The sequence below is a fragment of the Falco naumanni genome, chromosome 19 (genome assembly GCF_017639655.2).
Source record: "Falco naumanni isolate bFalNau1 chromosome 19, bFalNau1.pat, whole genome shotgun sequence".
NCBI lineage: Eukaryota > Metazoa > Chordata > Aves > Falconiformes > Falconidae > Falco > Falco naumanni.
The window spans coordinates 4,119,371-4,134,961 of record NC_054072.1 but is presented as its reverse complement, the minus strand read 5'-3'; the positions used below and the strand labels follow the sequence as shown (position 1 = coordinate 4,134,961).

The 15,591-nt window shown below is 43.2% G+C and overlaps 1 protein-coding gene and 1 long non-coding RNA gene across 3 annotated transcripts in view; both read left to right on the top strand.

The window, feature by feature from the left end:
* Positions 1-15,591, top strand: part of XPO7 (exportin 7) — a 47,748-nt gene that overhangs the window by 13,065 nt on the left and 19,092 nt on the right. Inside the window, exons 2-8 of one of the 2 annotated variants that reach the window (XM_040617855.1) lie at positions 3,455-3,601; positions 5,264-5,357; positions 6,177-6,343; positions 8,424-8,489; positions 11,748-11,852; positions 14,306-14,471; positions 15,030-15,103. In XM_040617855.1, coding sequence (XP_040473789.1) covers positions 3,455-3,601; positions 5,264-5,357; positions 6,177-6,343; positions 8,424-8,489; positions 11,748-11,852; positions 14,306-14,471; positions 15,030-15,103 — 819 coding nt within the window. Of the gene's footprint in view, positions 1-3,454; positions 3,602-5,263; positions 5,358-6,176; positions 6,344-8,423; positions 8,517-11,747; positions 11,853-14,305; positions 14,472-15,029; positions 15,104-15,591 lie in introns of both variants that reach the window. The other variant, XM_040617854.1, reaches the window with a different exon arrangement.
* LOC121099216 lies at positions 7-1,154 on the top strand. Its single transcript, XR_005831431.1, has 2 exons — positions 7-726; positions 1,021-1,154. It is a non-coding gene; the product is annotated as an uncharacterized LOC121099216 (long non-coding RNA).

Sequence of the window (15,591 nt, the reverse complement as noted above, 5' to 3'; positions counted from 1 at the left end):
GGGAGCTGGTGAGGGAGGAGGTTTCTGATGCTTGGGGCTGTGTCCCGTGACTCAGCAGGTCTCCAAAAATGCCACCCCAACTGCTGCCCCACGCCTGCAGGGTCCCCGGCGGCTCCCCTGCTACCCTGAGCCCTCAGCACCACATCCTCACCTTCCCTAGGTGCAAAGGGCCGGTTTCTTCTTTTTGCAAAGAGTTTTTGGAGCTGTTGGTTCTGCGAGGAGCAATGAAGGCAAGTTTTGGTTAGTTCTGATCGTCTTCAGTGGAGTTTTTCTTCTCGGCTCCCCAGCTGCGTGCCTTTCCGTCCTGTAACTCAGCCCACGGGTGCAGCACCAGCGGGATGCCACAGCGTCTCCCTCTTCCACATGCTCTGCTGTCTCATGTTTTAGTCCTTATCTAGAATACACAGAGCTCTTGCCCTGCATAATCGTTATACTAAATACTGGTATGTGTGTGTTTTTTTTTTTTTAATCTCTGTTGAAAAAGTAGGTATTGCCCTGTATCTGTAGGGAAATATTCCCCACGTGCTTGCTCCCCCTAACACCCAAACATCTCTGACTTTGAAAGCTGGGTGCTGGCATAAAGTGAGCCCGATTTCTACCCCGTCGGTAGAGAGGAGGGGAGCTGTGCTGCCTTTGTCGTGGCGGTATTAAAATGTGCTGAAAACTGAACGTTGCAAACCTGATGTGCAGCATCAAGGCAGCTCAACTGCTCTGCCTGTCTGTGTGGTAGATGATCGAGTTAGGGCACAAGAGGGAAGAAGTTTGTTGGTGAGGCAATCCTAAAAGTTATGCATGAATGTTTTCCGTCAGAGAAATTTACTTGGTCGGGTTACAGCTTATAATGCATGGGGGGGGGGGGGGTGGGGTGGCTATTTGAGCACATTACATTAAAAAATAAACTTGCCACTCACAAACTTGACATAATGTGCGAAAGCTCCCACGTTTGGACCTCAAATTTCCCTCTGAGTTGCCCTCATAGGCTTTGGTCCTTCTCCTTGTGCAATATTCTCCATTCTGCAGCTACAGATCTGAGGATACCATGAGGAAGAAGTATCAAGTGAACTTTAACTTGAGGGTTGCCTGGACAGGGACGCCTGGGACAACTGATGCTGTGCAATAAGAGACATGATATTAAAAATACGTTTAAAACATGATGTGGATGGTTGGCTTAATCTTATGTGAGGAGAATGCACTGTTATTTCCCATTGAGTTCCTGGATTCACACTCCTGGATAATCTGGAATAGCTTTTCCATGCATGTGATTTTCTTCTCCCCACCCCGGAAAACTGCTTTAATGACTGCAGTGTCATTAATCAGGCATTTTATGGTGCCTTGTGTGCTGTATCTCTTCGAGTCCCAGAGGTCCTGTGTTTCCTCTGGCTCCGAGGGAGTTAAATAACTGTCATCTGCCAGAAGGCTGGCACGGATCACGCACTGTGCTCAAACAAGGGTGTTTTGTCATGGCGAGCGTCACACACAAGGAGCCATGGTTATTGCCACCGAGTCACAAAAAGTCACAGAGAATTAGCATTTCTCAGAGGTGTGAAGAAGCCTGACTATAGGGAAACCCCATTCCTGAGCTTCTCAAAGAATTAATGATGTAAAACTTTAAAGAAAAAAAAAAAAACTTTTTTCCCAAAATTTCAAACTACGCTGCCTGGGTCATCGTTCATCAGTTCAGTGTGGGACCATGGACCACAATCAGGGATGTGGTTTAGTGATGGACTTGACAGTGCTGGGTTAATGGTTGGAATTGATGATCTTAAAGGTTTTTCCTACCTAAATGATTCTCTGATTCTATGAATTCATTGTCCTGCTGGGGTGGTGGAGCTGGGCTGAGCTGCTTCCTAAGGATTCGCTCCGTTGTATGTACGCGCGTGGACTGAACAGTTGTGGTAGCTTTTCAAATGGATAAATGGTCGCAGGGATTTTAGAGGTGTGGAGAAAGTTATATTTTGTCCTTAAGCTGGTCATGGTGCCCATAAACAGGCACCCTCCTGCATGTAGGCTTTGCCCACTGATTTTAAAAAACTGAAAGTGGATTTGTAATGAGAAACGATAGGAGCTGCAAAATGCTTAACCGGAGTAATGTGTTTATAATAGTTTATGGTTAATAATCGTTTAGAGCCATCTTAGATTTTTGGTGCAGAGTTTAAGCCTTGGGTTTTGCTTTTCTCAAAAACAAAACTGTGTGTTGAAATGCTCTCTGGCACTTGGCAAAGTTCTCCAGTTTCTCAAAAGTACTGAAGCTGTCAGGACAACATTTGCCATGAGGTCATGGTTTACAAAACCAAATAAAATCAGAGCTCTGGCACGTGGTACAAGGTAAGAGGGTTTTTGCAGGGGGTCCCTCTTGGTGTTTCTTTTAACACTGTCTTATCTGATGATCATCTTGACAGCAGAGCATCGAAAACTTCTGTGTGTGCTTTTGGTGTGGAATTGCTGCACTTGTGTGTAAGGGAGCGTTCAGCTGTGTGCCGATGTGGTGCGTGAATCTGTCAGTAACTTGGCTTTTGCAAAACAATCTCTCCTCCAAAAACAAATTAGGCAACTGATGCTGTCCTTTTTACAACTGCACAAAAGTTATGGTATGCTTGTAATGATTTACCCCTGCAAACTTGGATTGTAGCCCTAAAGCAGTTGAAAATACCTGCTTATTAATCTAGCAGTAAGAACCTGAGGGAATATTTCTATCCATCTGTGAAGCCACTTTTTAACTAGGACACCTCAGATTTCACTGGGGGAAACCATCTGCCTGGATCACAGTTTATGGCAAGTGTTTTCCAGTTGTTTGAGCACAAAGAATCTGTCTGGTAGTTCTGTTTCCCTTCGAACGCGTTCACAGAGACGCCGCTCAAAGGCATCCATCCCGTTCTTCATTTGCTGTGTTCTGCTTTAGGTATTTTTTGGCATGTGTAGTGTAGAAGATTTAATGTGCGATCCTTCCAGCATCCTGGGATGCTGTAGTCCGTTATGATGCCCTGCAAAGGGAATATAAACTAAATTTTTGAGGGATTTGACACTGTATGTCATAAAAGCTAGACGCGAGGATGGGGGTTTTGCTATTTGAAACGGGTGAGTTAGGATTATTGCTGTTACAGCGCGAGATGTAAGAGGTTTTCCAGCCGTCCTCAGCCACGCGGTGTGTTCAGGCTGGGTGAGCACTGACCCTGGGATCGGGTGTCGTGAGTTCAGGTAAAAAACGTGAAAGCAGGGAGGCAGTGTGGTACTTTGTCAGGTGTAAGAGGTAGCTGTGAAATTTCCGTACGGGTAGTTTAGTAGGTTTAAATGCGTTTAGTTGATGGAAGAATAAACTGTGAGTTGAGCGTTTTCCTTCCTTTGCGCAAACATAAAGCTATAGATGTGTATATGTACATATAATCTGGGTTCAACTGCTGCATAACTAAACATTAAAACCTCTTGTTTCTAATTGATTTGTTTTCCTGTGTTCCAGAGCCTAGCCCAGCTAGAGAACCTGTGCAAGCAGCTGTATGAGACCACAGACACTGCGACACGGCTCCAGGCAGAGAAAGCCTTGGTTGAGTTCACCAACAGTCCAGACTGCCTGAGCAAGTGCCAGCTTCTTCTAGAAAGAGGGAGTGTATGTAAAACAACATAATTGTCCAAAATATATCTTGGTGTTTTGGGCATTGATAAGGGAAATAGCCCCGAGGTCTGGTATGCGGTGTTTATATTCCATACCCAGTGTGCTGTCATGTATCTCGATTTGTGGGCAGCCTGTGCCAAAAAAAGCGTTGGCTCTGATGGCTAATTATGCTGCTGCAGTGGTTACTGCAAATGGTTGTCAATCCTAATGTCTTGTGGGCCTCGCTGCATTCTTCACAGGCTACCACCCAGACATGTCGAGCTTTAAGTTGAAAACATTGTTGTGGCAGTGGTACTTCGTGGACTGTGGGAACCCCCTGCCTTCTCTATAGGCGTTGGGGAGAAAACTGTGTGGTTTGTAGGGGATAAAACCAGCGGTGTTTCTTTGGAAAATTGCCCCTGCTATAGTGTTCTCTTAATAATCCAGCCGTTTAAAACAGGGAAAATTAGATCATGTGCTTTAGAACTAGTGTTACGGAAGGGATATAAAATACACCGGCAGTAAATCCTGCTTGACTTTTTTAGCTTGCTTAAGTGGCCATTTGGTTTTTACTTTGTCTCAGCACAAATAATGTTCGAAATGGCTTGCTTGATTTTGCAAGATTTGACTTTTGGCAGAATGTGCATCCCGCTTGCGTATCTATCGGGTTGGAGCCTTGCTCACAAAAATAGGAGACATTAAACAGCCTGTTGTCAAGAGTAAGTCCTCCAGGAGGAGGTGGTGAAGGGAGGGGGAGAAGAGTGACACTTAACAGGCTTAGCAAACTTACACAAAGCAAATTATTTAACTTTTTGTTAAACTTGAAGCCTAGTGAATTCAAGACAAACTGATTGGAAGCTCTTCTCATGGGAACTAGTGGCGGGTTTACCTGAGGACAAATACATTTTTCTAAGGAAAGTTCCTAAAGCCTAGCTCTGTTCTCTGCGTGTGATCCATTGCCTCTCCCACCCTTGCCAGAGGGTTGTGGGGTGTTTTGTTCAGCCTGAGATCTGACTCATTTTTATACCTGACTGTCCTTGGGAAGGTTGGAATTAATAGTATCCAAGATGCAGGGAAACCTAAGCTTTCTACAGTACTATATATTACAGAAATTAGCATGCAAAATGCTTGTCATTTCCCTGGCTGTAATTTATGGAATCGGGTGCAGCCAAGGGTTTTAGGTGGTTGAATGCCATCATTTGTGTCCCTGAATTAGATTACAGTTCAGTGGTCTGTGTGCAGTTCCGTAAGAAATAAATTTTAACCTGTATTTAGTAATCAAGTGGAAGCTGTAAGTGCTTCTTAACATACAGTAACAGGCTCAGGGGGCTAATTGTCTTTTTCAGACACGGCGTTTTAAGGTAACTTCATGCAGTTTGGCTATGTTTGCAGTTTTACTCCTGCCTTCAGCGGTGGTGCCGTTGTCACCTGCTCTTTAAAGGCTTTTCCTTTCTTTCTTAAACACCTTAAACACTGATTTGGTTTACTTTAGTGTCTATAAAAACATAGAGTAAATGCTATGCAGAGTACTTAGACTTACCAATTAAATTAATGCTTTAAATTCAGATTTTCAGGGAGCAATTAGCTTAAAATCCAGCACTGCTGCTTGGTCTTCTGAAGTGTGCGTAAACTTCTGTTTGTGTTTTGGATTTGTTTTTTTTTTTTTTTTCTTTACAGTCATCCTACTCCCAGTTATTGGCAGCTACATGCCTTACAAAACTCGTGTCACGCACAAACAACCCTTTACCATTGGAACAGCGAATAGATATTCGTAAGTGCAAGACTTTTTTAATTTTTCTAACCTAACTAATATGAATGGATGTTGTTCCAACTTTCATCCGCGGTGGGAGGTTTTCTGCAAGCTACTGTGCTTTACAGTTTGGGTGTCCTAAGGTTACCAGGATGCCCAGAAGGCAAAGAAACATTTCTCTTACATGGGATCTTCACCTACATCATTAGCCTTGAACTCTGTTAGCTAATATACAGATATTTTTTTTCCCAGATGGAGAGGAACGACAACTCTGTGGTCTTGTGGAATAAACCAGTTGCATTTGAGAAATTTATTTTGGAGTATAAAATATGCATGGTGCTTGCCTCTTCTGAGGACGTGCTTTCAAAATTTAAAATCCTTTATGGGTGTCTGAAGCATCATTTAGAGTATTTTCTAAGGGAGCACTCAGTCTGTCGCAGTGCTCTTTTCTGGAGAATGGCTGATAACTTCCTTTCCTCCGAGGAAGGGAGTCTGAATGCCATTCGGTCCGCTTTCCATTTCACAAACAACGTGGTAGATGATCATCCCTGAGGAAAGGTCTTGAAATATTTTCAGCTTTTCTTGCTATTTACATGTCCTTCCAGAGGATTGGACTTAATCTGATAACGGAAAACAAGTTAGGCTTGTGGAGAGGAACTCTCACCTGCCTCTAACCACTTCCCAAATCCGTTCCACAGCTTTAAAGGCACAAGTAAAAGGTCAAGTTTTGTATCAAAGTCGCTGCTGTGCAGATTTTTAGGTTTTTTTAAACAGCTTTCAAAAAGATGCTTTTTCCTCTCAGTGTTACCATCTCAGTACCACCTCTTCTCTGTGTTTCAGGGAACTATGTGCTCAACTACCTTGCCACTAGGCCAAAGTTGGCAACGTTTGTCACACAAGCACTAATCCAGTTGTATGCCAGGATCACAAAGTTGGGCTGGTTTGACTGTCAGAAGGATGAATATGTCTTCAGGAACGTGATCACAGATGTCACAAGGTTTTTACAGGTCAGAATTTTTTCTGTGAGATAAATACACATCTTGTGGGGTTGGAAAGTCCGTGTGTTTCCAGTTATTGTTTTGCACCTTAGTATCCTCTGTCCTATCTAACGTCCAAGGCTAAGCAGCTGACAACTGGCAGGACAGGTCATTTGTTATAATTTAAAGTTTGGTGGGGCAGGGATTTGTTTCTGGATACTGCCACCATTATTATCCAGTGGTAAGACACGTTTTTGAGTGTTCCAGTTGCACAATTCTTCTTTCGAGCTCTGAAGCTTAAATACACCATGCTGATGAGTGCAAAATGGTAGATGTGGGCTTCTTGTCTAAAAGGGAAGTATGTGCCACGCCTGACTTGCTTTCATTCACTGCAAGGGTGCTATATCCATGGAGGTCATGTTTTGATATTTAGCTGAGTTATCATAACAAAATGTAGCTTAAAACCGGCTGTTACGCAAATGTTATTGTTAACAGTTTTCTTTAGAAGTCCTGACTGTTGTTTCATAAACGTACGTGCTGTCACCACAGTATAGGGTTTAATTCCCAACCCAGAAGACTGTATATGCAGCAGGCTGCATTTTTATCAACAGCTGTCTCCAAACTGAAACTTCCATTCCAGAGAGATCAGTAAATCCTGTAACACTATGAATACTGATTTATTTGCTTTGAATGGAGGGAGACAGCGGAAGAGATCAAAATGAGCAGAAATTCTTCCCAGTGTGGAAAAGGAGATGCAAGGTGTACAAGGCTTTAATTCTGGAGTGGTAGAGTATGGGCATTTGGAAAATAGGCTAACTACTATTTTTTTAGGCATTTACAGATGTCTGCAGTGAAGTAGGATCTAGAAGATGTTAAGTAATTTAAAGATCATGCTCCTTTCTGGGCTGGTAACTATGTCCCAAATAGTTTGCAGGTGCTTTTAGCTGAAATTATCAGAGCTAGATTCCTCACTCTCCTGGCTCTTGACATAGGGAATGTGTGCTTTTTAATCAGGAACCTAATTAGATGGTGTGAATATCTACTTGCTGTGTTCAGTTTGAGACTGTCTGTTCCCATTTGCTCAAGTTACCTGTTCTGGCTACTAAAATGTGGAGGAGGCCGCACTTTTTTGAAGATGTGGTTCAGCAAGGTTTTCCAGTGGCTTTTGTCTAGATCCTATCATGTAAATACCGAGACTGTCATCAGGAGATGGCTTCATGTGTAGCTAAAGAAGTAGCCGCAGTCTCAAGCCTAAATATGCTTGAATTTCTCTAGTGCAGATGGAGATTTTGGGGCAATTTGTGCAGAAGGTGCAAAGCAAGATGGAACTAGGAAAGGAAACATCATTTATTACTTACAGAAGAGAAACTGGGGCAAAGGAACAATACAGGTTGTTGCTCTTAAATCATTTGATAAATGGATTACCGTTTCTAGTGAAGAGGTATCTGTAACAGACTTACTTCACAATTGGCCCCTTGTTGGCAGTCTCAAGTGCAGCCAGAGGCTGAGCAGGCTGTGAAGAATGGACTCCCTTCACGGGGAGATAGGCTGTCCTTCTTGGCAGGAGGGTCGCGGGGCGGCTCTGTGGAGAAACTTGGTCAGCTGCTGCTTATGTTGTTCAAGGCCTGTCGTTTAAAAAGGAAGGGGGGGGTAAAAAAAAAATGTTTTATTTCCCAGAGTTTTCATCTGGCAACTTTAATGCTCATCCTAACATCGCAGAAATTTCTGCGTGTTTTACCGTAGCCTCTGTTAAAATTAAACTGTTTGGGGGTGAAAAAAAATCTGAATCTTTTCAGAGTTAGGGCATAACAGAAAAATGTTGATTAAACTGTTAAATAAAAGGAGCCTATTTTTATTGGCCCAACTTACTGAACTCCTTAGGACCCTTGGCATTGTAAACAGCATCAAGTATTTTAAAAGCATGTTTTAAATTCTCTGTCTGGTATTGCTGATGGGCTTTCTTCTAGTCACAATACTAAAAAGATAAAGCGTTTCTAGACAAACATGTCTAGAAGTCTCCCAGGCAGAAAGGTCTTTGAATGATGGTGAAGCTTAATGAAATCATCCTGGCACTGCTGACTGCTTTCCCTGTCCCCCTTTCCTTCCTCAGGATAGTGTAGAGCACTGCATCATAGGAGTGACAATCCTGTCCCAACTAACTAATGAAATTAATCAAGTAAGTGCTACAGCCTTCCTCAGTGAAGTAAGTGTCCAATTTTCTCATTCATATTGTTGTGTCCTGCTGTGTGTCTGTGCATTGTTTGGGGGTTTTTGTTTGGGTCGTTTGTTGTTTTTTTTTTTGAGGGGGGGGCAGGATGTTGTGTGGTGGGTGTTTTTCTTTTTTTTTTTTTTTTTTTTTTGTTATTTTTACACAGTCACTTACTGTTGTGGTAAGATGCTGAAACCTCCTGTGGTGAGGAATTGTTTTGTTTCACTGGCATCTTCCATCTTCTCCCATATTTTGATGTAATCTGCGATGAGAAAAGAAAGAGCAACGCTAAGCAGCTACCCAAGCCTACCTAGTGAGGACAAAGCCCCAAGCCTGAGGACATCCCTAGAACCTTCTGTTGTCGGTCCCTGTGCATCATTTCAGCTTACAGCATGCTTGTGCCAAGAAGTGAATGGAGCATGCCCTCCTCCGTATTGACCAGAGAGATGAAACAAAGAGGATTTGTTAAACTGTGCAGATTTTTAAAGCGCCCTTTTCATTCAGTACTAAATTTCATAGCGTTCCCAGCAGGTAGTTCTCAAATTCTGCCTGTTTATCAGGGCTGAATCCCTTTCACAGCCCTGGCCCTCAGGGACTGGCAGAAGAAAGACCGGGCACGCCAAGTCCGTGGTGCTCTGGCATAGCACCCAGTCATGCCAGCTGCAGCAGGTCTTTCCAGGTTGGTTAGTTCAGTGGTTTGTAGAGCCCTCTAACGTTATGCCGCCTCTCGATACTGATGTTGAAAGCTGGAACAAGTGGCTTTATTTGGAGCTATCTAAGCTTACATCATTTTTCTGTTCAGTCAGTCAGACTTTGATGTCACACCGTTAATGGCCACCACGGTCCTAAGACAGCATGAGGGTTGTCATGTGTGTAAACGCCTCTAATTTTGCTAAGAGGACCAGTTGTAACTAAGTATTTTGATTTTAATGTCTTACCAAGGAAAATAACCTTCAGTTTTTACTGGTATATTGACTAATCCAGGCATTGGAACGAAGACATCCTTGAGTGGGATTTGAAGGATGGTTACAGATTGTTTTCAGAACTGGAAATGGAGGAGAAGGTTTTTCCTGGCCAGAGCAAAGCACTGATTTCTTCTGCTGGACTTGTGGTTCAGCACCTCTGAACTTCCCGAGCTCTGCACTGTAGTATGAGTGGCTTCTACATCTGTTTCAGACCCCAAATTCACTTCAATTCTTCAAGCCTGGCTTGATCAGTAAATCCTAACCCGTAGATCTCCTCCTGACTCTTAAGCTGTGTCTTGTTACTGTCACCATTTCCTTGCCCAGACTTTTGTACATCTCTGCAGAGCTCTGGTCCTTCACCTCCTTGCATCGAGGGTGAAAGCAAATCTGTTTACCTCTATAAATTACTCTGTGTCTAGCAGCATCTTTGCGGAGGGCTACAGCTTCTGCTTGCAGGAGAACAATCAGCACAGAAACTGTCACCTACCCCAGTCCCATAGTCTCTACAGGTTGTTACTAAAATAAGCAATGGCGTTAGACTGATCCAAAATCTCTTCCTAATATCTTGGGTATTAAATCTGCCATAGTTTACTACTCATGCCTAAATGTGCTTTGTGCCAGCAGTTGCACAGGGCTGGATTCAGTGACTCATCTTGGAAAGTCGAAAACTGCCATTACTTGCAAAATAATAAATCTGTCAACATGCCCACTCATCAGAGTGGGGTCATGTACATAGCAAAAAAACCCACCCAAAACCCCCTTCTGGGGCTTCTCTTCAGGCTTTTTTTGATAACTATTTAAACTTCCAGCTACGTTGCACGAGAGCTGAATTTTCTAGAGCTCTGTTTACTAAAGCTTTTGTTCCAAAAGCTCACAGTACAAATAAATCGGAGTGCTAGTAACTGTTTTGAAATATCAGTTTTCATCCTGTAAGTACTGCACAGACTTGCCCAGAGGTACTGGGAGTCCACTGTATTGTAGAAGTTCACTGGTTTAAGCCTCATGACTTCATGGTGAAGAAAAAAGGAAATGCTCCTTTACCCCAAACCCAGAAACACATGAGATTTGTAATAACCAGGGAGAGAGTAAAGAATGCTCATTTTCTTAAAGACCCTGAAATCTGATAGCATGAGCTGAGGAATGATAACTCAGTCATTAGAGCACCCGACAAATTCCGGTCCAGTTCTGATCTGCCACCACCTACTTGGTGATGTGGGGCTTCTCTTTCTCATCTACAAGAGACAAGAGTGTTTGCATCCTCCGCGGGGCGGTTTTTGAAGGGTTAGTACCTGAAAAGTGATGCCCACAGTGGTTAGAGCCGCACTGGTTCCTGCGGTGGATGAGATGTACGTAAGGTTAACACGGGTATAGTAATGAAAGCGTAAAAAAATGGAGATGCCAGGAGGCTTCACCCCAGATGCACTGCCCTGACCAACTGCCCGTCAGATACCTCGTCCTGGGCAGGTGGAATTTTGCCAGCCTGCGTTCAAATAAACGGCAAAGCTGGGAGGTATCGCTTCGCTTTTTGCCTTTTCCTAGAAATTAGTCTGTGAAGTGACATAAGTTGTGCTGCTGTTTGCCCGTGCTAGAATGCATGGGTTGAATTGCTTGGAGACTTTGTCATCCAGTATAACGCACTATGTGTGTATTTGCCTCTTAAATCATGTGTCAGCTTTTTATTCTGACACGGTGCAAGATCCACAACCGCAGTTTGTAATAGATACAGCAAAGCCCAAACTGGCTGTCACTGGTTAACTCTCCTTCTAGTTTTCTTCTCATCTGTGCAGGTTCAGGAGGGGAATTATAATTGGTAGTAGTTGACCATGTGTCTGCCCAGCGGCTTACAGGTAGGATTTAACTCTTAAGGAGTTTGGAGCACTTTAGAGAAAAGTGTTCAGATTTCTAAAATGACTTAAGTGCTGTTGAAAATACTGCCGTTGATCCTGCTTTGGAAGAGATTTAAATGAACTTGGGAGTAAACCCAGCCCTGCTTTCTGGCAGGGGTACGGTGAACGTGCGTTGTAAGTATTGTAGGTGGAAAGGCCTGTCAATGTGATTTTATCTGTGGAAGAGCCACTGCTCTGCAGAAGCAGCACATACCGCAGCGGCAGTGTGTCCCCTTGGTTTAGCCACCTGCTGTGACATCCCTCTGGGGAGGGAAACCTTGATGTCCCGGTGCTTAGCAGGGTTCCTACGTGTTCTGCTGGTCTTGTTCCACCTCTGCCCCTCAATTCTAATCGCTGTTTTTCTCTCTGCTCAGGCGGATACTACTCATCCACTGACCAAGCACAGGAAAATAGCCTCTTCCTTCCGAGATTCATCTTTATTTGATATTTTCACACTGTCATGCAATTTACTGAAACAGGTAAGGAAACTGTTGTTAATCATATCTCTTGGGGGCTGTACGTTCAGGCAACAGACTTTGGGCTGATGTTCCCTCTGGTGTAACTCTCCTGGAATGAGTGCTCTTGTAATACAAGCTGTGTTCTGGGCTTGTTTTTCAGGAAAGCTTTGACTTAGGTTTGTGTTAAGGAAAAAGAAGAACGTGACACAAATTCAGAAATAAAACTCTTTTCAACAGGTTTAATTGAACATACATGCCTGGACCTTGAGGCTTGGGTTAAACTTCCCTGTCTGAAAGCATCAGGAAAGAGATGAGATGTTTGTTTTACATCTTAAATATTGATTTACAGTACTGGCAGAGAGTTTTCCTGTAAAACGAGTCCTTATCTCTTTTTTTTTTTTTTTTTTTAACCTCAGTTTAAAACCCACATGGTGAGAGAAAAAAATGCTAGTGAAGATACGTTTAATAATTTGAGACTAAAGGTTGTCCTTGAGATTTCAGTACATAATAAATATTAGACTGTCTTTTGATCTCCAGGTTTTTATTTTGTGTCAATTATACACATGAGTTAACTTGCTTTAAAAATACTTGTCTTGGGACAAGGCAGCAATGCTCTGCTAGTCAGGTTGGGGTTTACCCCCCAAAAAAAGTGTTTCTTTCAACTGAAGTGGCACATGTATATTTTGTAAGCAAGTAGATTATCTGAAGAAAATTCTCGATTCTGAATCAGGTTTCTTTTCTGAAAAGCTAATGTGGAGTCCTAATGGTGCCTGCAAGAGCAGCCCTTTATGGGAAAATCTCCCCCAATAAACTCAGGAGCAGTAGCACAGATTTGATTAGTTTAACTTTTATCCTTCCAGCTGAGTGAAGTGTCACAGTTGACAAATAGCACAAAGAGTGAAAAGGAAATTTTATTTTAAAGATATTTCAAAATGAGCAGCTCTGGTTCTGTCAGTAATAAAGGTGGGTACGTGGGTGTAATTTGATCTTTTTTTACTCCTCCTGGTTTCTAAAGGAAGCAAGGCTTATACAGTTGTGCTAGTCATCCTTCCCCATGCACCCATCCTCCTGAACCATAACAGCTCTGGTAACCTCTGAATTCATTGGCTTATTTCAGGTGCATTTGATGATCAATTGGAAGTCTCAGAAATAAAAAGAGTTCCTCTAATTCTGTGAAAAGAACCACCTCAGAAGTTGCAGGCAGGTCAGGGTCCTTACAACTGCCAAGACTTGGAGAAATTTCAGCCAGTCCTTGTGCTCAGCCAGGAGGCATAAACCAGACCCTGTTAACCTGGGGTCCCCAGAACTGCGCTCTTGCTGTTGTCCTGTACGCGTGGCTCTGGCTGAGCTATTGCACACACTACTGTTGCTGCATGACCATGGGGACTCGGTGACTAGAAAGACATGGCTTGTCTCGGGAGGAAGTCTTTGTAGTTTTTCCCCCCCCAGTCATCTTGCTTTTGGTTTTTGGGATGCTGTGGTTTAAGACAGGTCAGGATGTTTTCTGTTGTCTCCTGCAGCATCCTTGTTTTCCTGTGATTCAACACCTACTACCCAAGTTACGGGGTTTTTTTGTCTAATAGTAGGTGTCTCAAGCTTCTGTATATAAAGCAGAAGTTTCTAGGGTGAACCTTCTGAATGGGAATGATCGGGCTGCGAGAAACCAATGATTGCATCTGTATCCATGTCCGTAAAACAGGGTGCGTCTAGGCAGCTCCAGAAGAGTAAGTGTGGTACGGTGGAGGGAGTGAGGAAGACTTTCCAGTGACCACTGGCACTGGCCTTGCCAGCATCAGCACAGTGCAGCGTGTGATTTGCAATAGGCTTAAGCTGTGAGAAGTTTGGTTTAAGTTCAGAATGATAATACAGGGGATAGACGGGCTGGCCTGTCCCTGGAGTAGAGACCCGAGTGCTGCATTTAAACTGCAGTGAACTGACTTACCATTTCGTGTCCCTTGAGTCCTTTGTGTTACTTGAGAGTATCCCCGTTTCCCTGCCCAGAGCAGAGCGTTGTAACTGGAGTTGTAACTGGAGCAGGGCTCGTACAGATGTCTCCGCAACAAAAGGGAATGCATTCATTTCCATATGAGGGTTAGGTGGAGCAACAGGACTCCCTGCTGCTAAGTGCTTGTCAGGCAGAAAATAGATTCTTGTGTTTAACCTTAATAAGAACTTTCTTATCTCCTATATCTCATGGTATAATTGCAAGCTGGCAAGCCTGGCTGCTTTTCTCCTGTGCAGTAGAAGCCAAGTGAAAAAGAAAGTGCTGTCTGTTTATCCATCTTGTGTAAAGACTAAGCATGTAAATGCACATGCTGTCTGTAAAAGTATGTGATAGCTGGGGTTGGTGCTCGTGGCACATGATCCTTAAGATTGCCACATCCATTTAAAGTTGAATTACTGCCTCAAACTCAGCTGTCACCTTGAGTATTATTTTTTTCTTTTTACTTTTTTTAATCCAATGTATTTTATAGGCTTCTGGGAAGAACCTGAATCTAAATGATGAAAGCCAGCATGGTCTGCTCATGCAGCTTCTTAAGCTCACACATAATTGCCTGAACTTTGATTTCATTGGCACATCAACAGACGAGTCCTCAGATGATCTTTGCACTGTGCAGATCCCAACCAGTTGGAGATCAGGTAATCTTGCTGGAGGAAGAGGGCTAATCACAGCATAGCAGCTGAAAACATGGGTGACTTGCTAAAGCCCTCTCTGTACTTAACAAATAAGTTTTTGCATGCAATACCAGATGTAAAATCCAGCCCTTCCTTAGTGTGATTACAAATGCAGTTCAGTTTGGGTTGCCAGTCTTGAGCTACAAAAACACTCCTCTACCCTTTCAGTCTTAACCTGCCAATTCAAGAAGTAGTAAACTCTTTGGGTTTGTTTTTTTTTTTTTTATTTTAAAATGTAAATAACAAATAACTTGGCACCTGTTCTCAACATCCTTGCTTTTCTCACCAGTCATTTTGCAGGCAGTTTCACAGATTGTGTTCTTAAAATATTTGGTCTTGGTACCGAAGTACCAGTGGGTTTACATTGTTTCTAGGAAAGGCAATTTTATAAAAAGGTAAAATCCTTTGGAGATTTTCTTATAGTGTGGTACTTCATGTGAGGAGTACGCATGTCGTTGTTGATTAGCATGTGGAAGGCAGTAAATGGAGGTGTTCTCAGTAAAACGCTCTGGTTTTTTTCAGCATTCTTGGATTCTTCAACCCTTCAGTTGTTTTTTGATCTTTATCATTCCATCCCTCCTTCGTTTTCTCCTCTGGTAAGTTTAGTGTTTATTTTCCTTACGGACTCCACTACCAGGAAGTGTTTGTAGGATTCATCTGGGAGATTTACTGTCAGTTAAAATGCCCGAGGCTGACTTCTGACAGCTCCTTGACTTTGATGGCACTATAGTGACAAAGGGGAGGCTGCTCCCGCACTGCTGCTGGTAGTTTTGATGCCTCTGCGGGGTTTGGATTTGACCTAAGAGCAGCTTGTTTGCTGGAAGTCCAACCTACTTCTTTGTCCTTGCGTAGCTCCGAGTCTGCCTGCTCACTCTTTGAGCGAGCCCTTTTTGAGGGATGCAGCTTCTGTTATTTCCACTGTACTGCGAAGTTGATCCTAAAACCATACTGCGAGTAGGTAGGAAGTCTGGGAGCACAGCTGAGGAGTGTGATTTCTCCTTCCACACTTTAAAACTAGGCCACGTCCCAGCTGGATGAAACGGCCAGTAGCACAATTGAACTAAAACTTGGGTTATTTCTTTCT